The following is a 27,033-nucleotide window of genomic DNA, read 5'->3' on the forward strand; positions in this document are numbered from 1 at the left end:
GGGGGCGGGGCAGGCCGAGGAGGGCAGGGCCGGGCGGTCCGGGGCAGGCAGGGCCGAGCCGGTCGTCGCGCTCGTCGGTCGCGTTCCGTGGCACTCCGTGGTTCTCCCGGCGGCGGCGGCGGCGGCGAGTCGAGCACCCAAGGCAGGCGGGGGCGCGCGCCGCGGGCTCTGTTACCGAGGCCAGCCGGCCCCGCCACCTGAGCGGCCGCCGCGGGCCGAGGCTCGGGCGCCCCCGCCATCTTCGAGGCGGCCGGCCGGGCAGGGCCGGAGGCCGGAGCGCGGGGCGGAGCAGGGCGGTCGCGGCTGCGGCGGCCGGGACGGCGGGGCTCCCCCTGCCCGCGCCCCGGAGATGAGGCGAAGATGTCGGTGTCAGGGCTCAAGGCCGAGCTGAAGTTCCTGGAGTCCATCTTCGACAAGAACCACGAGCGGTTCCGGATCGTCAGCTGGAAGCTGGACGAACTGCACTGCCAGTTCCTGCTGCTGCCGCCGGGCAGCCCGCACCCGCCGCCGCTCACTATCCACTGCAACATCACGGTAAGCCGGGGGAGGGGAGGGAGCCCCAACGGCCGCCCCACAGCGCCAGGCGCGGGGGCTTCCCACGGCCATGACCGAGGCCTGACCCCGGCGGGGCCTTCCCGGGGGCTCTCCATTGAGCCTCCAGCCGCCAGAGAAGGGCTAGGGACGACCCCTAGGGGGAGGGGGCACCCGGCGGCGACCACCCACTCCTTATATAGCCCTTTCTAGTCCCCGGAAGCAGCCTCGGGTCAGCGGGGGGGGGGGGGGGAGGGAAGGTCCTAGGTCCCCCCGGGGTGGAGTCGCTATGGGACCCCTGGCCTGGAAGGATGGCTGAAACTTGTGAGTGGAAAGACTCACAATCCACTGATTGTTTTTGAAGCTAAATTCGGTAGGGATTCATTTTCCCAGCCTCTAACTTTGTTTTATTATCCTGGCCAGACTTCTAGGGGGAGGTATTCTGGTGCAAATCCCAATGGGGGTCGTGTCAACATCCTCGTCTTCGCCCCTTAGGAGCAGAGGCACGATGTCTGACCTCACAGACTAGGCGGGAGAAAACCTTGTGTGTTCGTGTCCGCGCATGTGTACACATGCATAGTCCCCTCTTCCTGGAGGGGAAACTGAGGCAGACGGGCCCGGGGCGGCATTTGAGCTCGGGACTTCCCAGATCCTGCGCTCCAACTCTTCTACAAGGGGAGAGCCCTGGGGTCCCAATTTCTGATGGGTGTTGAAGCAACTGAGAAGTCCCTCTGCCCTCACATCCTATATATAATAAATAACCCGGGGACATTTCTGATTTTCTTGGTGACTTTACCTCTGCCAACATTCCACTCCTCCCCCTGTCATCCTCCTCTTGGGTCTGAGACTCCGGGGTAGCTATCTGATCCCACTCCTTTTACAGAAGTGGGAGGACTGGAGCTGGGGAAGCTTAGTGACTTGCCCAAGGCCACGGAGATTAGAAGGGCCTGTGCCGGCCTAAGAAACAATAGAGGCCCTGGACTGAGAGACTCTCCCAAAGACCCAGCAGATAGAGATATTCTTGTAACATTTGCAAATGTGGATTTGCACACATGTCTCATCTGTATTTTTAAGAGGATTGAGAGGCTCCAAATACATTAGCAGGAAATTATATTCTAAGTCAGGAAATGATTAGTTACATCAATGTGAGAATCATTTTTGAAACAGTTGTCTTTGGATTCAGTTTACCAGCTAGTTAGAGAAAATAGTGGAATCAAGTCCAAACATTTAAAAAAAAAGAGGAATAAAAATGAGATGACAGTGTAATTGAGATAATTTGACCTATTTTAACAAGCTCTTGAATCTAGGAGGTAGATTTTTTTTAAAAGACATTGGCACAGACTATGACTGTTTCCTCAGGAAGTTTAACTACTGTAAATCAGTTTTCTCAAAGAGGAGACAAAATAATCATTGAAGCCACCTCAACTAGCAAGCATTTGATCTTTGCCAAACAGAAGCATGGGTATCAAAAGGCAATGTTACCTCAGAATATGAACTTTCTTGGAAAGCTTACAAAAGAGGATTGGAGAAGGTGATGACATATCACCTCATAAAGTAGCTGAGGAAAGAGCCAGAAAGAAGCTTAGATAATGGATCATGAGAGACCCAAGTACACCATCGCATGATCCCCTGAGAGTTTAAGGATGAACATAAAAAATAAAAATTTAAAAAGGCCTACCTAGATGTCCTTTAGACTTTTTTTTTTCTCCATCAGTGATAGCATTTGGGTTCTAACATCATAATCATTCTTCGGGATGCTAGCAGAAATGGACCAAAAAAAACAAAGTTATAAAGACAAAAAGGGCTAGCCTGGGAGGCCTGAGCCAGAGGAGACAGCTTTGGAATCATCAGGGGATACCAAACACTTGTAAAAAATCACAGATCTCTTGTTATTATTTTAAAGGGGGGGGGCTTCCAAAAATAACTAATCACTTTTTACCTCTATGCTTATTTTCCTATCTCTATAAAGTCACAATGAGAATAATCCACACTGACTTGGAGGCTGCCCTTGATAAAGGGATGAAATTAGAAGAGGAAGACTTTAAAACACTCTGGTATTCATTTGGATCATCCTTCTAGCACATTTCCTTGACCTCTGCAGCTTCTGTGACTTCTGTCCCAACCTGCCAGAGTTGCCAGGGTGGTCACACCCTTCCACCAATCCACTTCTTAAACTGTGGAACTGATCTTTGACTCCAGACTCCTACCTTCTACTTCTTGGTCCTTCTTTTCCCTTTTTGTGACCTTCTGTCTCTTGCCTCTTCCCTCAAGCTTATCACTCCCTCTGATGGCTTTGCTTTTTGTCTCTGTCTGTCCTTGACCTAACTACCAGCCATTTTTTCCCTTTCGTTAAAATAAAAAATCACTCTTTTGCCTCTGAATCCCATTTCTTGCAAGGGATTTACCCTCTTAATCCTTAGCCCTTGATTGTCCCTTTACATCTGCTGATTCTGTACCTGCAGTTGGTCACAAACTTTACTCACTGAATCCATTTCCATATTTGTGCTACTATTTTTACGAAAAAATGTGGCCTCTACTGCAGCTATCTAAACCTCCACTTAAATCCACAATTCTTCCTGTGCTTCTTTTCCCCCAAAGAAGAAGATAACCTGGCCTTTGATCTCATCCTATCCCTCTTCAACCTTACTCTTTGAAATCATTCTCTTTCATTTTATATTTGAACATAATTAGAATTGCCTTAGCAATCTTCTAAGAACACCTTCATTTTACAGGTGAAGAAATTGAAAGAGGGTTGAGTGATGTGACTAATGTCATAGAATCATGATAAATATCTGAATTTTATTGGTACTTTAAGGTTTGAAAAACATTTTACCTAAATTATCATCTTTATAGTAAAGTTGAGGCTGGAATGCAAATCTCTTCATCCAGGGTTTTTCTGACTATCCCATGTTCAGTCTCTCCCTCTCTACTCCTTCCTTTCTCTCTGCCTATGTGTATGTTTGGGTAATCATAGCTGCTCACATTGAAGGGTTGAGCCTTCCCCCAGCTGGTGAAGAGTAGAGGCAGAATTAGCCAAGTCTAGCACTCATTCATTGCCATACTTCTTCCCCAGTCTTTGATAAGAGCAGAAGACTTGCTGTCATCTCAAGTGATCTAATTTTATCTTATTATTAATAATATTACTATTTCTTTCTTAGATGCATACCCAATCTCCTTTGTGTTCCTGTCCTAGGTGCTGTATTTGTGTGATTTGTGATTGCCCCAGTTGTTTGTGCTTTTTCACCACCTCAGACTATCTTGGTATTTATTACTCATTTTGGTGTCTGTATACTCGCCACAAGAAAATAAGCATTTTTCAGGGTAGTCTCTTCCTTTCTTTGTTTTGCTTTGCCTACCCTGCCTTAGAGTAAGTGCTTAGCAAATATTTGTAAAACTAAATTCTCCTCCTGTGGTCACTCACTTGCCTCTGAAGATCTTGCCTCATGTTCTGTCCTGCTCTGTCCTATGGCTGGCCTCAGTTGGATGCATACCGTAAAGAGCTCCACCTGGATTCCTTGCTTTCACCTCCCATTCAACATGTCTAAAATGTAAATGCCTCACCATCTTCCTTCACCCAGACTGCTGGGCTCAATCACCTGTTCCAGGCGATGGTTCCCCCATCCTCCTAGCAACTCAGTTGAATGTTTCCTCCTGCCCTCCCAGAGGCACTTACTAAGTCTTGTGGATTCTGCCTCTTTTCCCCTTTCCAATGCAGCCCCCAGCCCCTTCAGGTCCCCTGACTTCAAACCTGCCCTTAGAATAGACCTAACTAGTTTTCCCAGCTTTTGTTCTTCCAACTTCTCAGTCTGTTACCCCCCATTTTGCCGTCATGTGTTCGTCAAGCCTTTTCTCCCAAGTGTAGAATGCTTTCCTCTGTTGAAATTCAGTGTGGGTGTTGCTTCCTTGATTTTCCCTCTTCTTTCCCAATAAACGAGCTCTTCCATAGTGAATCCCAAGTTATTCATTTTAACATTCTTATTATTAGCTTCCCAGCAGGGATTTTTTTGGTCATCTAGCACCTACCATAGTTCATTGAACATTTGCTTAATTAATATTGGTAAATCGAATATTTTTCTCAAGGCCTCATTTTCCTCATCTGTAAAATTGAAGGATAGGAATAGGTGTTCCCTTCTAGTTAATACCCCATACTACTTGAGAAATTAAAAAGTAAAAGTTATGGTGTGCTAGGACTGTGGTTGACAAACTTTGACCTATAGGCTAACTTTCTGCCTTGTTCTCTAGGCAATCAGGATTTGGTCCCCAAGTTGTTTGCTAGAATTAGAAGTCTTCTCCAAAAGAGGCAAGGCTTGAAGTGGATTTAGAAAGAAATATAGGATTTATAGGGGCAAGTATAAGTGAGGTAGATAGAGGGCCAGGCCTAGAGTCAGAAAGACTTGACCTCAAATATGGCCTCCTCAGACATTTACCAGCTGTGTGACCCTGGGCAAGTCATCTTAATCCTGTCTACCTCAGTTTCTTCCTCTGTAAAATGAGCTGCAGAAGGAAATGGCAAAACCACTCCAGTATCAGTCCAAAACCCCACATGGAATCACAAAGAGTCAGACACAACTAGGTGACTGAATTACAACAAAGATATAGGATTTATAATGGTAAATAGGGAAGTGGGAGCCGGTTGGAGAGCACAGAAAAACAGGCATAGTCATTTGAAATTAATTCTATAGACAATTATAGTAAGCTGGTTTGGAAGGGTGATAAATGGTATTTTAGGAAGCTGCATTTGGTGTAGTCCCTTTCCATCAAAGACTTACTTTGAGATTGCTAGATCAGAGGGCATAAACAAATCTTTATCTCATTTGCAAATTATTTTCTAAAATGGTTTAAATACTTCATAGTTCCACCAAGATTATCTCTATCTCCCCATATCCCCTTCAGTATTGACTTTCCTTGCCAATTTATTGGATATGAAGTGAAACTTGAGTTTTTATTTGCATTTTTCTTCTAAATATTTTTATTATTTTTGTCTATACAATATGGTTTTCATTTCTTTTGAAAGTAGTTTGTCCCTCTCTTTTGACCACTTATCTATTAGAGATTGGCTCTTAATTTATGTCTGTTCATGATATCTCTTGGCCGTCAAGCTTTTTAATTAGATATTGTAAATATTTTTTCCCCTCTCATTTACAGTTTCACTTCATATTCTAGTACACTGATTTGGTTTATGCAAAAAGCCTCCTATTTTTATATGACCAAAATGGCTGCTTATATTTTGTAATCCTTACCAAATATCCCTTGAACATTTTATTCTCTAAAATCATGGATCCCAAAGGAATTCCTTTCTGTTCTCCTAGTTTTGTTATAGTTTTTTATTGCTGTTTATGCTAAGGTATACCTTTTATGTTAAGGCTGCTTCTCCTTTTGAAGCTCATTGCCAAAAATAGTGTGAAATTCTTGTCTATCACAATCTAGCAGTTTGGTGGGTATTTTTGTTTGTGAGTAAACATTTGGCTTTTGTGTTTGATTGTTTCTGGATCTTTACTTGGTTTATTTCTAGACTCTCCATTTTATAGATGAGGAAATAGAGGGCCAGGAGATGAAATAATATACCAAAGGCTATGCCACATACCACCCTTTGTCCTTGGCTCCAGAGACCTCCAGGGCCCTTTCCTCTGGGCCATGTCCCAACCTTTGTACCATTTTCCCATGCGAGTCATCTTTGACAGTATGCTATTTAGACACCATCAGGTTAGTTACTTGCCATGGTGATTATTCTGAAATCCTGTGATTCCCAGGTCTAGAGCATCACTGGGAGATAATTGGCCTCAGAATATGGACTTTTGTGACAGGGAACAGCTTGGGATCCATAAAAGCCCTGCCGAGTTTTTCACAAGTGTTTCAGCCTTGTCTCATCCTCCCAAGCCATTCTGGGTCCTGCTGTCCATCTAGATCAGTGATGGGCAACCTTTTGAGTTTGGTGTGTCAAAATTTGCCAAAAAACTGAGCATAACTCAGGTGGTGTGTCACTTCAAGAAAAAAACCATAATTTTGCAACATTTATAGTTTAAATAACAAAAATGTATAATTGCCCTATATAACTGTATTTAATAAACCAAAATAGGTAAATTAATATAGGTAGAATTGTCATCTATAGTGCACAGAGTGTCTACACTACACTACAGCAAAGGTTTCATCCTCAGCATGCGGCCCCATACTTCTCTGTGTGCTACTGTGTGTCATTGAAAATGGCTATGTGTGTCATAGGTTTGCCATTTTCTAAGGAATCTTAACTTTTTGAGAAATCCCCATTACCAGGACTATAAAATAACCTAGAAACCACTTCATGCAATCAATATTTCATATCCTTTTGGTGGAGAGAGGTCAGAGTCAAGGCCAAAGACTGGGTCACAGGAACTCACATTGGTTTAGCATTTTAAGGTTTATAAAGGATTTTTTGTACATTTTCATTTGGTTCTCACAAAGACACTGGGAGGTAGGTGCTACTATTATCTCAATTTTACAGATAAGGAAACTTAGGCTCAAAGGACTTAAAAGTAACTTGCCTAAAAGGCCAAGGAGCTTTTGAGGAAGTAAGGGACACAAAGGGTGTGGAGGTGAGAAATCACAGATCAGAATCCTAGTGCCCAGAACAAGGGAGGTGATGGGTTCTTTTGCATTTTACACGAGCTAGATTACATCCCCTAATAATGTTACTAATCCTAATTGGTAAATACCTTGAATTTGTGTAGTGCCTTGAAGTTTTCAAAAAAGTTATTACATGCTATCTTATTTCATCCTTACCTCTGGGAGGTGAGCAGGATAGGTAGTAAAGGAAATAAGGCTGGAGTGTGTCCAGAGAAGTAACATCAAAATGGGAGGTAGATTTTAAACTAGGTTCATGTGATGATTGGCTAAAGGAATTGTAGATACTTCACTTCAGGAAGAGAAGACTTAGAAAGGATGAGAATTGTCTTTTAAGTGTCAGGAGGATGATCATATGGAAGAGAGATTAGGATTGTTCTGCCTAGCTCCAAAGGACAGAGATTGTAGAAGAGAGATGTTTCAGCTGACATTTTTTTCTGTTTAATTTATTTTATTATTTCTCAATTATATATAAACAAAAAATTTTAACATTCGTTTTTAAAATTTTGACTTCCAAATTCCCTCTCTCTCTCTTTTCCCCCTCCTTGAAAAGGCAAGCAATTTAGTATAGATTATACATGTTAAGTCATGCAAAATATTTCCATATTAGCCATGTTGCAAAATAAAGCATAGACCAAAAAACCAAGAATAATAAAGTTTTTAAAAACATGCTTCAGTCTGCATTCAGAATCCCATCGTTTCTTTGGAAGTAAATAGCATTTTTCATCACAAAGTCCTTCAGAATTGTCCCAGATCATTTTACTTCTGAGATTAGCTAAGTCATTCACAGTTGATCATTGTACAATATTGCTGTTACTATATACATTGTTCTCCTGGTTCTGCTTATTTTATTTTGCATCAGTTCACATAAGTCTTCCCAGGATTTTCTAAAAGCATCCTGCTTGTCATTTCTTTTAGCACAGTAGTATTCCATTGTAATATATACCATTCCACATAACAAAAGGGATACATGATTTAGAAATAAAAGGTGATACTATAAATAAATTAGGGGAGCACAAAATAGTGTACCTAACAGACTTATGGATGGGGGAAGAATTTGTGACCAAAAAGATGTTGAGAACATTTTGAGATGTGAAATATGTGACTTCATTGAAGGAAAAAAGTTTTTCAGGGGAGAGAAAGAACATGAATCATGTAACCATGGGAAAATTTTCTTAATTAATCAATAAAAAATAAAATATAAAAAAATAAAAAGATTTTACAGAAACAAAACCAATATAACTGAGAATAGAAGGGAAATAACAAACTGGGGGGAAATTTTTTAGAGCAAGCGTCTCTGACAAAGGACTTATTTCTCAAATATATAGAGAACTAAGTCCGACTTTATAAGACTACAAGTAATTTCTCTATTGATAAATGGTCAAAAGATATGAATAGGCAGTTCTCAGATGAAATTAAAACTATCTTTTAGTCATTTATACAAATTAAAACAACTGCAAGGTGTCACCTCATACCTATCAATGGTTAGTTAATATGACAAAAAAGGAAAATGATAAATGCTGGAGAGAACATGGAAAAATTGAAATGCTAACATACTGTTGGAGTTGTGAACTGACAACCATTTTGGAGAGCAATCTGTAACCATACCCATAAAACTATGCATACCCTTTGACCCACCAATACCACTCCTAGGTCTGTATCCCAAAGAGATCAAAGATAAGGGGAAGGGACCTACTTCTACAAAGATGCCTACAGCAGCCCTTTTGGTAGAGGCAAAGAACTGGAAACTGAAAGGATGTCCATCATTTGGGGAATAATTGAGTAAGTTCTGGCATATATTTGTAATGGAATACTATTGTGTTATAATAAAAACAAAGATGATCACAAAAATGCCTGGAAAGATTTTTATGAAGTGATACAAAGTGAAGTGAGCAGAACCAGGAGAATGTTGTACACAGTGAGATGATCCACTGTGAATGACTTAACTATTATCAGCAATTCAGGGATCCAGGACAACCCCAAAGGACTTGTGGTAGAAAAGGCCATTTTCTGCCCTATAAGGAACTAGGAACTGATGGAATTTGAATGCAGATTGAAGTATACCATTTTTCTCTATTTCCTTCATGAGTTTTTTGCTGATATAAGCAACATGTCTTTTTTTTCAAAACATGACAAACATGGAAATATGTATTACATGAGAGCATATGTATAACCTATATCTTTAACCTACCATTTCAGGGATGTGGGAGGAGAAGAAGGGAGAGAGAGAACATGGAGTACAAAAATGTCAGAAAACAAATATTTAAAATTGTATCTACATGTAATCTGGAAAATAAAAATTAAGAAACGGGGGGGGGAGGGGAGGGGGGGGTGGGAAACCATACACCACAATTTTGTTCAGCTATTCCAATTAATGGACATCCTGTCAATTGTTCTTTACAACCACAAAAAGAGCTGCTATAAATATTTTTGTACATATAGGTCATTGGTTCCCAAACTTTTTTGGCCTACTGCCCCCTTTCCAGAAAAAATATTACTTAGCCCTCTGGAAATTATAAAACTATTTCTTGAACTCAGAATAGAATGTAATACAAAAAAGTGTGGCCATCACCGCTCCCCTGGATCTCTGCAGCACCCACCAGGGGGCAGTGACAGTGGCGCACACTTTGGGAATCACTGATCTAGGTCCTTTTCCTTTTTCTTTGATCTCTTTAGCATATAGATCTAGTGCTGGTATTCCTGGTGAAAGGGTATGCACAGCTTTATAATCCTTTGGGCATAGTTCTAAATTGCTCTCCAGAATGGTTGGATCAGTACACAACTCCACCAGTAGTACATTAGTGTCCCAATTTTTCCACATCCCTTCCAGCATTTATCATTTTCCTTTTCTGCCACATTAGCTAATCATTTCTGCTGAATTTAAGTAAAAACTTAATAACAGCTGGAGCTGTCCCAAAGTGGGAAAAGGCTGTCTTAAAACAAGGAGTTCCTCATCACTAAGACCTGATGGATGACCTGGAAGAACAAACCGATTGTTGAAGATGGTATAGAAGTGTTAACTCCTGTTCAGATATGAGTTGGTTAGATTAGATGATCTCTGAGATTATGTGAACAGAAGTTTTAAACAATTATATCAATGAGTAGCTGTTCTTTTGGAAATCCTGAGATGATTGTAAGAAGGTATTATATGATCATTTTGGTTATCAGACCTTAAAGCCAAGATGACGGGCCAATCCTCTTTATTATTTGCCTGTCGTAAATCATTTTCTGAACAAAAGGCTATTTGCTATTTTTAAAGGAATTTTTTTGAGGTACTGTTTTATTTTTTCCACTTACATGTAAAACCAATTTTTGATGTTCATTTTCAACTTAGAGGAATTTCTTAAAAGTTGTTAATCAGTTTTTTAAATCCCTCCATTTTATTTCAAGATCATGTATTATGAAAATGTTAGCTTATTGGCTTAGCTAGATTATCTGGGTTTCAAGCCCCAGCTTGCCACATACTAACCCTGTAAATTTAGGCCAGGGTTTCTTATCCTTTCTTGTGTTCATTTAACTTTCTGGTGAAACATATAGACTCCTTCTTAGAATAATTTTAAGACATAGGATTGCCCAGGAAATCAGTCATATTGAAATACAGTTATCAAAATATTTTTTAAAACCGAGTTCTTCATTTTCCCCCAGATTAAGAATGCTTGCTTTAGGCAGAGCAGTACCTTTAAAAAGCTTTAGTTTTTATTTATGTGAAATGGGAATGATAACACCAGCTTAGTCTTCCTGATAAGGTTGCCATGAATATCAAATGAAGTAATTTATGTGAAAAGGCTTTGAAGACTAAGATTTTATAATAAAGCTTTGATCCACTATCATCCTGACTATTACTAGTCATTTCAGGAAACTGTGGAGAGCACTTCTGCAGAAGGATTTATAGGAAGTAGTAGAGATGGAATCCTCACTAAGGAATTCCCTTACATTCCAGCTGTTGGGGTTTCCCATTGTAGCATTCTCAGAATCAGTAGTTTAATCAGATTTGTAAAAAAAGAACTGGTAATTAGAGTTTGGTCTAAGGACCAAGAACTCAAAGTTTTCTTCTTTCTCTTCCTTGCATTGAACTCCATAGATGGCCATGATTCAGTACAGGGAGAATATTTATTTTGAGTAGTCTAAACAATTTAGAAGTTATTCTATATATACAGATTCCTTAGTTACTCTCCTGGGGGTGGGGGAGTAAGGGGAGGAGAAGATTTCTTTGAGAAGAACAGATGGTAAGACTTTTCCCCCTTTCTCATGAGCAGTGTAATTCCTAGTCATTTGAGTTTGTCCTGGAGCACCAAATAGCCTGGAAACTCCAGAAAAAGCAGATCACCAAATAGGTTTCTTTTTAGTGATTAATAAAGAGGTCATTTCTAAATAAGACATGCCTGTGAACAGCTGCTTGAGTGTTGGACCTGGACTGCTCTGGTAAGTTGTGTGAACAGTTGGGTTCTGGCTTGTTTTTTCTTCTCTCACCTCCCCTTCCTCCCCTTTGCAGTTTTCAGATGACTCTTAAGATTTATCTCTCAGATAAAAAAAAAATGGGAAAGGACCTGTTTGTACAAAAATATTTATAGCCGCACTTTTTGTGGTAGCAAAGAATTGGAAACTAAAAGGATGTCCCTCAGTTGGGAAATGACTGAACAAATAGTGGCCTATGATGGTGATGGAATACTATTGTGCTGTAAGGAATGATGAACAGATGATTTCGAAAAGAGCTGGAAAGACCTACATGAACTGATGCAGAATGAAATAAGCAGAACCAGGAGATCATTATACACTGTAACTGCAATATTATGGAACCATCAAATGTGATTGACTTTGCTATTAATAGTAATCATTGCCAAGACAATTCTGAGGAACTTGTGAAAAAGAATGCTATCTACCTTCAGAGAAGTAGAAGTAGGAATGCAGATAAAAGCATATGATTTATCACTTGTTTATTTAAGTATATGTCTGGGAGTTTTGGTTTTATAAGATTATTCACTTACAAAAAATGAATAATATGGAATTATATCTTACATAATAAAACATATAACCCAGAAAAAAGAAAAAAAAAGATATCTTAGGGCTATGAGGAAACATAATAGATTATTAGTGGAACACAAACTGTTAAATATTTTAGACAGTATTGTACAGTAAGTCACAAAACAATAATGCCATTTTGACCTAGTAATTCTAATGCTCTTCCAAAAATATCTTTATTTTATTTTTTAAATTTTAATTGACTAATTAAAATTAAATTTAAAATTTTTAAATTAAAATTTTAATTTATTAATTAAATCATGGCTATATCATTCATGTTCTTTCCCTCCCCTCCTCCTATCCCACTCCTGTAGCCAACATGCAATTCACACTGGGTTTTACATGTGTCACTGATCAAGAATACATCCCTAATCATATCCCCATCAACCCATGTGATCAAGCAGTTGTTTTTCTTCTGTGTTTCTGCTCCCACAGTTTTTTCTCTGGATGTAGATAGCGTTCTTTCTCATAGGTCCCTCAGAAATGTCTTGGATCATGGCATTGCTGCTAGTAAAGAAGCCCATTACATTCGATTGTGCCACAGTGTATCCTTCTCTATATATAATGTTCTCTTGGTTCTGCTCCTCTGCCTCAGTTCCTGGAGGTCATTCCAATTCATATGGAATTCTTCCATTTCATTATTCCTTTTAGCACAATAGTATTCCATCACCAGCAGATACCACAATTTCTTTAGCCATTCCCCAATCTAAAGGCATCCTCTCATTTTTCCAATTTTTTACCACCAAAAAGAGCACAGCTATAAATACTTTTGTACAAGTATTTTTCATTTTAATAATTTTTTATTTTTAGAAAAATTTTCCATGGTTACATAACTCATGTTTTTACTTTCCCCTTCACCCCCTCAGTCCCCCTGCCCCCCTCCACTTGTAGCTAATTTGCATTTCCACTGGTTTTATTATGTGTGGTTAGTCAAGACTTATTTACACATTATTGATAGTTACATGGGTGTGGTCTTTTCAGGTCTACATCCCCAATCACGTCCTCATCAACCCAAGTGTCCAAGCAGTTGTTTTTCTTCTGTGTTTCTACTCCTGTAGTTCTTCCTCTGAATGTGAGTAGTGTTCCTTTCCATAAATCCCTCAGAATTGTCTTGGGTCATTGCATTGTTGCTAGTATAGACGTCCATTACATTCGATTTTACCACAGTACATCAGTCTCTGTGTACAATGTTCTTCTGGCTCTTCTCCTTTCACTCTGCATCAATTCCTGGAGGTCTTTCCAGTTCACATGGAATTCCTCCAGTTCCTTATTCCTTTGAGCACAATAGTATTCCATCACCAACATATACCACAATTTGTTCAGCCATTCCCCAATTGAAGGGCATACCCTGGCTTTCCAGTTTTTTGCCACCACAAAGAGCGCAGCTATAAATATTTTTGTGCAAGTCTGTTTATCTATGATCTCTTTGGGGTACAATCCCAGCAATGGTATGGCTGGATCAAAGGGCAGGCATTCTTTTATCACTCTTTGGGCATAGTTCCAAATTGCCATCCAGAATGGTTGGATCAGTTCACAACTCTACCAGCAGTGCATTAATGTCCCAATTTTGCCACATCCCCTCCAACATTCATTACTCTCCCCTGCTATCATTTTAGCCAATCTGCTAGGTGTGAGATGGTACCTCAGAGTTCTTTTGATTTGCATTTCTTTAATTATTAGAGATTTAGAACACTTTCTCATGTGCTTATTGATACTTTTTATTTCTTTATCTGAAAATTGCCTATTCATGTCCCTTGCCCATTTATTAATTGGGGAATGGCTTGATTTTTTATACAATTGATTTAGCTCCTTGTATATTTGAGTAATTAGACCCCTGTCAGAATTTTTTGTTATAAAGATTTTTTCCCAGTTTGTTGTTTCCCTTCTGATTTTGGTTGCGTTGTTTTTCTTTGTACAAAACCTTTTTAATTTAATGTAATCAAAGTTATTTATGTTACATTTTATAATTTTCTCTAACTCTTGTTTGGTTTTAAAATCTTTCCTTTCCCAGAGATCTGACAAATATACTATTCTGTGTTCACCTAATTTACTTACAGTTTCCTTCTTTATATTTAAGTCTTTTTCCTTACTATCTCTTTGGGGTACAAACTTATTAGTGGTATGGCTGGATCAGTGGTTCCAAATTGCCATCCAGAATGATTGGATCAATTCACAACTCCACCAGCAATGCATTAATGTTACAATTTTGCCACATCCCCTCCGACATTTATTACTTTCCTTTGTTGTCATGTTAGCCAATCTGCTAGGTGTGAAGTGGTACCTCAAAGTTGTTTTGATTTGAATTTAGAGATTTAGAACACTTTTTCATGTTCTTATTGATAGTTTTGATTTCTTTATCTGAAAATTGCCTATTCATGTTCCTTGCCCATTTCTCAATTGAGAAATGGCTTGATTTTTTTTGTACAATTGATTAGCTCCTTATATAGTTGAGTAACTAGACTAGTGGTTCCCAAACTTTTTTGGCCTACCGCCCCCTTTCCAGAAAAAATGTTACTTAGTGCCCCCTGGAAATTAATTTTTAAAAATTTTAATAGCAGTTGATAGGAAAGATAAACGTATTAATGTTTCTACCTTTTTCATAAAATATAGTAAAGAAAGGTGTAAATTAGAAACATTGAACTTTGAAATTATGAAACTATTTATTGACCTAAACTATTCACTGCCCCCAAATGCACCTGTGGCCATCACCGCGCCCCTGGATCGCTGCAGCACCCACCAGGGGTCGGTGGCCCCCACTTTGGAAATCACTGAATTAGACCTTTGTCAGAGGTTTTTGTTATAAAGATTTTCCCCCCAATTTGTTGCTTCCCTTCTCATTTTGGTTGCATTGGTTTTGTTTGTACAAAACCTTTTTAATTTAATGTAATCAAAGTTATTTATTTTACATTTTGTAATTTTTTCTAACTCTTGCTTGGTCTTGAAATCTTTCCTTTCCCAGAGATCTGATAAGTATACACCTAACCAAAAATATCTTTTAAATAATCCACATATACAAAAATAAATACCGATAATTGCTCTATTTGTAATAGTGTAGTTATAATTCCCCCCCCCCCAAAATTGAAACAATATACATTCAACAATTGGAGAATGGCTAAATGATTGTGGTAAATTAACATAATGAATTATATAGTACTCTGATCAAAATGAAACATGAGGAAATATAGAAAAACCTAGGTGAATCAGATTGAAGTTACTAGAATTATAAATGTAGTGATTACTTGGTTACATGGATATATGATTTGGGGTTGTGGTTTTTAAAAGATTATTCTATTACAAATATTAATAATACGGAAATAGGTTTTGAGTAATAAGACATGTATAAACCAGTGGAATTGCTTGTCAGCTCCAAGAGAAGGGAGGGAAGAGGGAAGGGAGAGAAGATGAATCATGTAACCATGGAAAAATATTCTAAAAATAAATAATGTAGGAAAAAAATAAAATAAATGTAGATTACAAGTATCTTTTTAAAAAGGTAAATAGGCTAAAGGTGATAAGATTTTAGGGAGCTTGGATGGTAGGCATGGCACGTAACAAAAGCATTTTATTTGCTTGCCATCTGTTAATTCATTTAGTTCTTATCGAAGGTTTCAGGCATGGTAGAGTAAAAAGGGCATTAATTCTAGAGGCCAAGAATATGACTTTATATCCTGCATTACTATCCCTTTGACCTTGGGCAAATTACTTTGCCTCCCTGGGCTTCAGCATCTTCATCCCCAAAATGGTCTCTGAGGTCTTTTCCAGCTCTTGAGCAGGGACCTTCAGGTTTGTATGTTCATGTGATTTTTGTTGCCTAATAGGGCTTATCTCATCCTGATCTCTAGACCTGTATTAATTGCCTTGTGATCCACTTCATTTGGCTATGAAGCCCCTCAGGCAAACCATGCCCCAGACCCTGAGCTTGGTTCTCTCTCTGCCCCATTCATCTATGATCATAGGCTTGGACTTGTCTTGGACTCATTGAGGAAACTGTTTATTGGTTTCACTCTTGATGTTTCCCAGGATTTTCACCCCCATGTGTACTCCATACCTTCATTGCCACCAGCCTGGATGATTGCTAAAGGAACCGCCCTGTAGTCTTTTTCACACCAACACCACTCTCTCCTGCTCAAGTCCATTTTTTTTTTTAACTGCTCTCATAATAAACATTCTTATACCTAAACTGAGCATGTTACTCAATAAAAAATATTGAATTCCTTGTTGTTTACCAAATAAAATTCCTAACCCTTTGACATTTAAGACCTTTCACAATCTGCTCCTATCTTCTTTTTTCTCAAACCCTTCTATTATGGTCTGTCCCTTTTGCCATTCTGGATTCTTTCGCTCCTCCTGTGCTGCCTCTGCTCCTTCTGTGTTCTTTGCTTACATGGACCTTCCGTATCCCTGTTCTACAAAATAGTGAACCCTGTGAGAACTCTACTTGTGCTCCCCCACATGATAGAACAGAATTTGAGAGACAGAAGGGTCCCCCAAAGGCCCCATTTAGTTTAATCCCAACCCCAACAAATTAGGCCTTTGGCCTAAGGTGTCCTACCCTTGTGAATTCTACCTGCTCCTTTGTGTCAGCACCCACCTGACTGCCTTGGCCTTTCTTTCCATCTGCTAAGACTGAGGCAAGAAATTTGAAGTGTTTTTAGACATCTACTTTGCCAAGGTGAAAAAAAAAGAGTATGATGTAAATGATTTCTGCCTTGAGGTTGACCCTGCCTAAAATAGCTAATTTGTTAGAAGAAAATATGACCCGGCAAGCATGTTACAGAGGACAGTTATTTCTGTGGAACAGTATTGCTAGGTTTTGTGAATTGTAATGGATTAATTTATTGTGACATTGGTGGTAAGCAGAACGAAGGTCTCTGCCTAGATTCTCATCTGAGCCAAAGAAACTGTGCTTTTTGGAGCTAAGATTTCATCTGCTGCCCAATTTCCTTCTGCCTGTTGTTTCATTCACTTGACCATAGCCTGTTAGTCACCTCCCTGAAGCTTTCCCAGAATCCTTCCCCCACTCTCAAATTATCTCCCTCTTAAAGTTTCAAATTACTCAGAGGAGTTTGCCTGGACTCTGGCTTTGTACTTATTTTGGTCCCTCTTAGATCACAGCATCAGTTATTTGTGTAATTCTCATTCCCACTCCCTGTCTTTCTCCCCTCACCACCCTTCCCTGTCTGACTTTGTACCCTCAATACCCTGAGCAGCTCCCTCTACTGAACTACTTTCTATAACAGATCTGGCAGGACTTTGAGTGGCCACTTAGATTGGAAGCTGCAAAGAAAATGGCAGTATGGTCTCCAGCAAGAGAAGCATCCTTCTAGGGAGAGGAGAGGAGGCGTCCTGGGCAGGATGTTGAGACAGGCTCTGCTCTTGGTGGACCACAGTGGGAGAAGGACATGGTCCAGAGGAGATAGGCGATTGTGATTAGAAAAGCTTAAAGGACCCGCCCTAAAAGGATCGGTTAGAGGACTGATGGAGAGGAGGGGCGACAGGATATAATTTGGAGGGCTTTCACAGGGATGAGGGATCAGGGCCCAGAGGGATAGAGCCATGAGCAATGGGGACAGAATGTGCAGAGATTCACTAAGTCTTGACATGAGAGAAAATTTTCCAAAAATCATTTGGTCTTGAGAAGTGGTGGGTCCGTCTTTCTTGGAGGTCTTCACAAGGAGCTCATGTGACTTTACCAAGAATATGGTGAGGATTTTTTTCAAGTGTGGGTTGGACTAAATGGGGCCTTCCATCTGAGTCCTGTGATACATGCTTGTTGTCCTGAACCATTTGGAGGCTTACTTTCTCTCCTGGTATCTCCATCTGATTCTGAATCATGTTTTAGTATGTTATCCTACGTGTAGTTCTAATTAAAGTTGATGGATGAAGTTCTGGTTCCGGCTCAATCCATGCTGATCCCTTTGCCCCTCTGCATAACAGCTTCCTTCATCTGTACAGTGAAGGGGTTGCAGTCATCTCTAGGATCCATCTCTGAAATCCTGCAAATTAATAACCCATAGATTTAGAATTAGAAGGGACCCTAGAGATCATGGGGACCACACCCTCATTTCACAGATGAGGAAACGATCCCAGGGTCACAGGAGAGTAAATGGAACCGCCGAGATATGAACCAGGCCCCTGGGCTCCACTGCTTTGACTGCTCACCATTATTTCTGTCTTGATCTCAAGAGAATCTGTATTTAATTAGAACCAAAGGAAATATGATGTCTAAAAGAAATGAAGGAAACCACTGTTGCACCTTTTTCAGCCACTCTTCCAAGGTCTAGGTATTGGCATCAGCTCCCCTCCTGCCTTTTCTGTCTCTTGATGCCTCCCAACTTCTGCTGCCTGGAGGCCTCTGGATCCAGCTTCTGGGCAGGGGAGGCTGGTTTTCTTGGCATTGTTGATGTTCTGTTAGAATCTGGGATATTAAAGCAAACATACCAGGGAAGACCCATTGAAGGCTCTCGACCTTGTTCTATTCTTCCATTCCAAGAACCTCTCTGCTAGTAAAATCAATTAGCTACTCAGTATGTTTAGGATCATCTAGTGCTAGACCCATTTACAAAGCCGACCTCATTTATTTTTTTTATTTTTTTTTTTTAAAACCCTTTCCTTCCGTCTTGGAATCAATACTGTATATTGGCTCTTAAGACAGAAGAGTGGTAAAGGTAGGCAATGGGGGTCAAGTGACTTGCCCAGGGTCACACAGCTGGGAAGTGTCTGAGGTCAGATTTGAACCTAGGACCTCCCTTCTCTAGGTCTGGCTCTCAATCCACTGAGCTACCCAGCTGCCCCCTCATTTATTTTTGAAGGAAAAAAACTCATTTAAAAATAAAATCAATCCTAGTTAATGCAGGCAGTTACTTTATTGTTACCTAATGGACTATAATCCAGTGTGATTTATTAGCCTTTTGTGTTAAGATGAAATGTTTTCATTCCTTTCCTGTTCAGTTGGTCTTTTGAGAAGTTGGGACTGAGAATGTGTAAATTGACTCCAAAGATTAAGAATAGATCTCCTGAGGATTTACCAAAGCTTTTCTCTGTAGTAATTACCTTAGAGTGCCTTTGTGTGCTGGGAGCCCCTTCTCCTGTGCAGGTTGGGCTAGTTTTATGAAAAAGCATCGAGACCATTCTTGGGACTTGATTGGCTTAGGGGGGCTAAGAATTCTGGTGGTTGACATCACTTCCGGTTGCCTGAGTTCAGTTATCCTCTATGAGGTTTGACAGGTAAACCTTGATGGGAAACTCAGGGAGGGGCACTTTGCTCAGCTGAATCAACTTGCCAGCATGGCCAAGGAAGCCTCTTTTTATTAATTGTTGCATGACCTATGAGTGGCCCATTTTTTCTTAACATTGTACCTAGGCCCCACCAGGAGATTGGCCAGAGCAAGCTTAGCCCAGGACATCTTGGAAAGCAGTAATGCATATTCTACTTTTCATTTACTTTTGCAATTCCTGTGTTCTTCTGGGACCTTTATCTCTAAAGTGTTGAACCATATATGAAAATGCATCTAAATTCTCTTTAGAGAGTCTAACACAATTAGATAAAAAAGTAGTTTTGCTTTTGATGTAATTTCCTCTTTAAAAAATAGATTTTTACTGATCTTTAGTTTTTCTAACACCTGTATTTCCTCCGGAATCCCTTCCCTTCTCTTTCCCAAAGTGCCATTTCTAAAATCAAAGAAATTTTTTTAAGAGTGAGAAAAATTTAGCAAAATCAATCAAAAAAAAGTCTGAGATCAAATGGATTGTCTTCAGAGGGTCTTCCCCTCTGCAGAGGAGTTGGGGAAGGTGATTTTTATCTCTCCCTTGGGACCAAGTTCTTAAATATTATAATTTTCCAATATTCCATTTTGATTGTTTTGTGATAGTTCTTTCTATTTTTATTGTTGTGTTTTCATTGTAGATATCAGTTTCCCAGTTCTGCTTACTTCACTTTATATAAATGAGCTCATACATTTCCATACATCTCAGTATTCATGTTTATTTCTTACCCAGTAATAGTCCATATCCATGTGCCAGAATATGTTTTGTTAAGTCATTTTTCAACCATGTCCAATTCTTCATGACTTCACTTAGGGTTTTCTTGGCACAGATACTGAAGTGGTTTGCTCTTTCTTTCTTTAGTTCATTTTACAGATGAGGAAACTGAGGCAAACAGGGTTAAGTGACTTGTCCGGGATCACAGGGCTAGTAAGTGTCTGAGACCAGATTTGAATTCAGAAAGGTGAAGTTTCCTGACACCAGGCTCAGCTTTCTATCCATTGTGCCACCATATGCATCATTGTTATAGTGTTTTCTTGGTTCTGCCTATTACACTTTGTATGAGCTTCTACATTTCCATGCACCTCTGTATTTCTCACATTAGTTGTTTCTTAACCAGTATTTATGTACCAGAAAGTGTTTAGCTATTCCCAAATCAAGGGACATCTACCTTGTTTTCAGTTTTCTTGCTTCCACAAAAAGGGCTGCTATAATTATTTCAGTGTATTAGTCTTTATTTTTTTGTCATTGAGGTCTCTCTCAATGACATCTCCTAGGAATAGATGCTTTCCAGTGGAATCTCTGGGTCAATGGCTATGAACATTGTGATCACTTCTTATATAATTCCATTTTGGTTTCCATAGTGGCTAGGCCAACCATGCAAGAGTGTGCCTGCTTTTTCCCAACCCTTCCAACATTAACTATTTCTAGTTTTTGTCATCTTTGCCAATTTGATGGATATAAAGTAAAACCTTAGTGTGATTAGTGATGGAACATTCTTTCACATGGCTGTCAGTTGTGTGCAGGTCTTTTCAGAATTATATAACACTTTTATGAAGGTAGGTTTTTATTGGCATCTTTTATTTCTATGTCTAGAATCAAAGTAGTTGCCTCTTTGTAATGGAATATTATTATACCCTAAAAAATGATGAATACAAAAAATATGTAGAACTTAGGGAAGAATTCTGTGAAATCTTGCAATAGTAAAGTAAACAGAACTAGGAAAACAATTTCTACAATGACTGCTGCCATATAAGTGGAAAGAAATAAGATACTGACACTAAATGCTCCATGGTTATAATGACTCTACTTGGCTTTAGAGAAAGGATGAGAATATTTCTGAGGTGGAAGACTTGTTGGTACAGAACACAGCATATACCATCAGATTCTATTGATGTGTACTTACTTTTGCTGAATTTATTTTTTTTCTTTGTACTCTTTCAGAAGGGATGGCTCTTTATGAAGGAACATAGATTTCTGTCCTTTTAATAGAAAAGGAGCTCCACAGCAGTTCTGGGTGGTTAAGATGAAATTATTTTAATTTTGTGCAGAGCCACAAATAACTAGGGAGAAAAACATCTGAATCCTCAGTTAAGCTCATGTGAAAGGAATCAAAGGAGGGAAAAGAATTCTGTGACTGGTTTACTTTTAAAATTAAATAAGGGCATTTTTCCTCTCTTGCTTAGCCTTGTCCTCTGGGCTTTGCTTTTCTCTGTGGATTGGATCTGGAATGATTTTAATATTTCATTGTCTACCAGATACAGAAATGCTTTAAAAAATTTTTAAGGAGGGGTTGAGAGAAACAAAAGGGATCTGAATGCTTAGATTGCCTGGATGGTTTTGATGGATCTGTACGGTATTATGATCATAACTTAAATAAAATCATAGTGCTGATAGATCATCTGAAGAGTTATTGTGAAGAAAGCATCATAATTTGTTTTGGGATATAGCCCTTTCTAGTCCTCTTACACATCTAATGTATTCTAATTGATATTCTAATATTTACATCTTATCTCTAGTACAAAACTATGAACTTCTTGAGGAAACTGGCTTTCATTTAAAAAAAAATCTTATCTTCTGATTTAGAATCTTTATCTTTTCCAAGGCAGAAGAGCTTAAGAGCTAGGCTGTTAAGGTTAAGTGACTTGCCCAGGGTCACACAGCTAGGAAATAACATTTGAACTCATGTCTTCCTGATCTTTAAGTCCAGTGAGTAAGCATTTAAGTGCTTCCTATTTAATAGTCATTAGAATACAAATAAAAACAAAAGTAAAGATAATTTCTGCCCTCTGGCAAGCTTACTAAGTGAGTGGGATTAAAACTGCACATAAAAAAAGAACCCCAAGGTGGGGGGATTTTCTAGGAACAAGAAAAATCATCTAGACTCAAGTGTCTGGATCAGAGGGAGAAGTAGTAAATACATGACTGGCTAGAGCACTTCATCAGTTGGAATTTGCTGGATATTTTCTAGGATGAGAGGGAGAAATCTGGAGTGATGGTTTTGGAGCTATGAGAGGGGCTAAATTGACAGCCTCATGGGACAATTCATCAGTGAAAGGGATGTTAGATGGAGTTCAAAGCCTTGTTTACAGATGAAAAACCTGAGGCCTAGACATAGTCCTGAAAAAGGATAATAGCAAATATTTAAATGGAATAATTTTCGTTAAATTAGAAATGAAACAGAATGTGAGGTTTTTTATTATTATCATCAGTATTAAGAAAATCAGCAGAGATGAACCATTTTCTGATTAAGAAAAAACTTGGGGAGAATATACAAGTAGAAAACATAATTTTGTAAAAGTTGTGCTTGTGAAACCTTGAATTTTATTTCTAAGGCTCTCAGCCTGGTTGTATCTCTTGGTACTAACTGGCACAGAAGATGTCGTTATTCACAACTGGCTTTTCAGAATTAATGCCTGTTGGTTAATTTGACAAGCAGTTTTGTTTTTTGTTTTAAAAAAACAGCCTTTCTTCTACAAACCCCAGTTTACATTCCTCCTTCTGACATCCTCATGTTGTTCTCTCTCTTCCACGAACCCCATCCAGTCACCTTGCAAAATGCACCCTAAACTCAACCTCCTCTCCAAATATAAAATCCCGGGAAATGAGTTTATTTCTTAAATCAAACAGACAACTCATTCTTCCTTTCCTCCTCCAAAAAACACGAGTAGAATTTTAGGCTTTTTATTATGAAGCAAATTTAAAGACCTGGAAGAGAAATCAAAAGCTATATGAGTGGAATTACTTTAACAAAATAAGAATTCATATATTTTGTTTTCAGTTAGTGAGCTGCCTGGCTCATTCTGATTATATTTTAATGAAGAAAAGCAGAAAGGTAGCCCTTAGTAGACTTTTTTAAAAATTCCTAGAAGCTATTTTTGATACTTTAAAATATCCATGATTTCATCTGCCTGAAGTGTTCCCCTATAGGAGCTGGTTTCCTTTGGGCACTCTAATTTCTAGGCGTTTGCAGCTGAGGCTTTATTATTCAGCACTAAATTCCCTCTGGGTTGTAGGGCCAGTGGTCTGGAACTCATTGCATATTTTTTTTAAGTTAATATCATGAATCTATTTGCAGTATAATGATCTAAATCTTTGTTTCTCTTTGCAAACAAAGACTTGTTAATCCTATTAGAGATTCATCTGAACAAAAGGACAAAGGGCTGCTTAGACTTCTTTTCCTAGCTCTTTGTTTGTGACTGGTAATGTCCTATTTTTAATGGAATTTGTTTTTTAAAGATACATAGGAACTTGGATAGTGGATTGGTTTGTCAGCTCTTGAGTTTGAGTTTTGGTTGGCTGGTTTGTAAGTTAGTTACAGAAGATTTCACATTTGTTTCAGACTTTGGACCCCTTTCCAGAAATTTTAAACATTTAACATTTTCAGATTTCTTTTAAGCTGAACTCAAATGCCCCCTCCTCCTTAGCAGCTTTCCTCAGAGCCCTCCTCCTGTCCCAAGTTGGTAATGATCTTCACCCTTGGACTCCCAGCACTGTACCCACATCAACTTGGAAAAACACAGAACCACTAAAGTCATCAGGTAAAACCCAGTCTTTAATCAGGAAAGAGCTAATGTTCAGGATTCGGCTGCCACAGTCAAGTGCTAAATACCACACAAAGCCAAGGGCTCTGGGACTCAGGGAACAGCAGTATCTTCGAGAGGCTCTCTGAGGTTCTCTAAAGAACAATGTAACAGGGATCTTATATACCTTTTGGGGGACTCAGGACATGAAACCTACACTGACCTGTGAAAGAGGCCGCCAGAGGCTGGGGTACCAGGGAGTGGCCTGCTACAATGAATACAGAAAGAATGGTTCCTGCACAGGTGTTGACCTTGGGAATGGATCTCCCATAGGATGGGGGAAACCTCTAGGACAAAAACTTAACATTTGACAGCACTACTCGTGAAGTACTTTAAGATCTATTGTTCAGTCTGAAACATGGGTCAGTCTGGGATTTCCCTAGTGAGTTCTCAGGGGACAGGAGCAAACTTGGGGTGCCCAAAAAACCAGTTGTCCCCCCTCTAGTATCTTATGAGTGCTCTGCACACAGTAGACCAGGGAAGATGGGAAAGATGGGGCTGACTCTTGGCCACCTTAAGCTCAGCTTTGTCCTCCACCTAGATCCTCTCCAACCCCACCTTCAGCACTGGCTGGCTACTGTCTGCACCACGCCCCCAGCCAGGGGAGGGAGGAAGGGCTCCCATTGGCTGCTGGGCCGAGGGGTGGGGGAGGGGAAGAATGTCCCCAGGCACATGGAGAGGGGGAAGGGAGCAACTCCACCCCAGTCCTTCTGGCTTTCTAGTAACAAACTCTGGCAGGCCCAGAGAGGGTTCTGAGTGCCCTTTGGGGCACATGTGCCATAGGTTTGCCATCACTGGTATAAGATAGCTTAGAACAGTCTTGCTCTGATGACTAAGTTGTTGGGTTTTTTCCATTTTTAAGCTTAGATTAGTCCTTTTAAAAAAATCTTAAAGAAATTAAAATGGAAAAGTGACTGTGATATATGTATCCAACACTTATAAAAGTGTCAGATACCTATTAATTTCATATGTGATTTTGGGACAGATAGAGAGCTATTAAGATAGGGTCCCCAAAGACTTCTTGTAAGAAGGGATGCTAACTTTGAAAGATTTCCAGGCCCAGAGATCAAAGGTCCTTTATTTACATCTGGCCTTACATACTTCCTAACTACATGACCCTGGGCAAGACCCTAGCCCTTAGCCCTCTTCTGCCTTGGAATCCATATATAGTTTTGATTCTAAGATGGAAGGGTTTTAAGAAGAAGAAAAGAAAAAAAGAAAAAAGTCCCAGAGGGGAGGCTGGGAATGAATGATGTTCTCTATTGTAACATATCTAAATCACAGCTAAATGATGTGCTCATTTATGGAGTTCTTCAAATGAAAAGAATATTTATCTATAGCAGTATATGGAAACTTAGTTATCTTTTCTTAAAAGAAGCATTTAGTGCTTATTCACTTAAGAGGCAAATTAATGGAATTGACATGAGTATATTTTTATCAGTTAAGATTAATTTAAAGCTCTGAGAGACTGAAGGAAAGATTGTTGACTCTATTCTTATAGCAGCTTAATTTCCTTTTTTTGTTCTTTTTGGGTGAATGTGTTCTTCTTGTATAGCTCTTGGCAATCTTCCCCCTTCCTAAATTCAAACTTCTACTCCTGGTTTATTTTAGTTTTGAAATGGTCCTAGATTAGGGCATTCTGGTGCTGATTGATCAGAACACCTAACCCTGAATTCTCATCTAGTTTCTCATCTTCCTTAAGTAGTTTGTGTTTGCATTCAAGTTACTGTGAACTGGATCTTGAAGTTGGAAGATGAAGCCTGCTAATTAACTTTGTGATAAACCCAGCTTGCTAGATGAACTTTAATAGCCAAAGATATATATATATATATCTGGTACAATGTAAAGAGAACTGTCTTTGGAATCCAAAGACTTTGGATCCAGTCCTCCTTGCCTTGATGCTTACCACTCATGTGAACGTAAGTTCCCTTCCCGTTTTTCTAACCTATAAAGTGAAGGAGGATAGACTAGATGACTTAAAAGGACTATAGGTAGATGTTCCTTTGAGATTCTGAATCTTTTGTTCCTCCCAGTTAATTTTGTTATTATTTTTGGCTAGCTCTATAAATACAATATACTCCTTGGTAGTAGAGAATAGCACTAAATTTGTAAATTAATTTAGGTTGTATCATTTTAATTGTATTAGCACAATCTCACCACAGGTAAAGAGTATCCCTCAATTAAATTGTTTTCTATTTCTTTGAAGTGTTGTATAATTTTGTTTTATTCTTTAAGTTGTTTTTGGTAAATTGAGTCTCAGATATGTTGTCTTATGTATTTTGTAGCTAATTGAATCAGATTTCTCTTTTTATTATTTTCTATTAGATTCTGGTTTTGCTTCATAGACATACTGATGAGTTTTGTGGAGTTAACCTTGATCCTGCTACTTTACCCAAGCTAATTAATTGTTTCTATTTCTTTCCTCATGCTCTGAGATTTTTCCAAGTAAGCCATCATGTCATCAGCAAATTGAGATAGCTTTGTCTCATTGTGTTGTTGTCTCTGGCTTTTCTAGAAGTGTCATATAATCCTTTTAAATTTTTTCAAAACTTACATTTTAATTTTTATTGTTCTGAACTTGACAAATAGAATAGATTCTTATTGCATGGAGCTTGGTTTTTTTAATTATATAATAAATTCAACACTAGTTCCAAAGTCAGCTCATTTATGTCTAGTTAAGTCCCTCAGAATTTTGTTTCCTTTTTTGCATTTTTTTAGACTGTTTAAACACTTTGTTTTTGGCATTGCTATAACTAATACATTTCTCCTCCATTCCTAATGTTATAATCCCTCTCTTTTAATGAATGAGTCAAGCAAAGCAAGTCCACACACTGGCCATGTATAAAAAATGTCTTATTCTGTGTCTCTAGTCTATTGCTATGAAGAAGCAGATAGCATGCTTTGTCATCCAGCTGTCATCCTGGTTGGTCGTTTCAGAGATTAGAATTTTTAAGTCCTGAAAAGTTGTTTTCTTTCCAGCATTATGGTTAATGTATAAATTATTCTCCTAGTTCTATTCATTCATTCTGCATCAGTTCAT

At 39.0% G+C, this 27,033-nt stretch overlaps 1 protein-coding gene across 3 annotated transcripts in view; it reads left to right on the plus strand.

Annotated features, from left to right (window-relative positions):
- The first annotated feature begins 329 nt into the window (after positions 1-329).
- UBE2Q2 (ubiquitin conjugating enzyme E2 Q2) overlaps positions 330-27,033 on the plus strand; it is a 65,933-nt gene continuing 39,229 nt past the window's right edge. For all 3 annotated transcript variants that reach the window (XM_044659165.1, XM_044659166.1, XM_044659167.1), the window contains exon 1: positions 330-534. In XM_044659165.1, the coding sequence (XP_044515100.1) occupies positions 361-534 (174 nt within the window). In that variant the 5' untranslated portion in view covers positions 330-360. The remainder of the gene's footprint in view (positions 535-27,033) is intronic.

This window comes from Gracilinanus agilis, chromosome 2 (assembly GCF_016433145.1).
Source record: "Gracilinanus agilis isolate LMUSP501 chromosome 2, AgileGrace, whole genome shotgun sequence".
NCBI lineage: Eukaryota > Metazoa > Chordata > Mammalia > Didelphimorphia > Didelphidae > Gracilinanus > Gracilinanus agilis.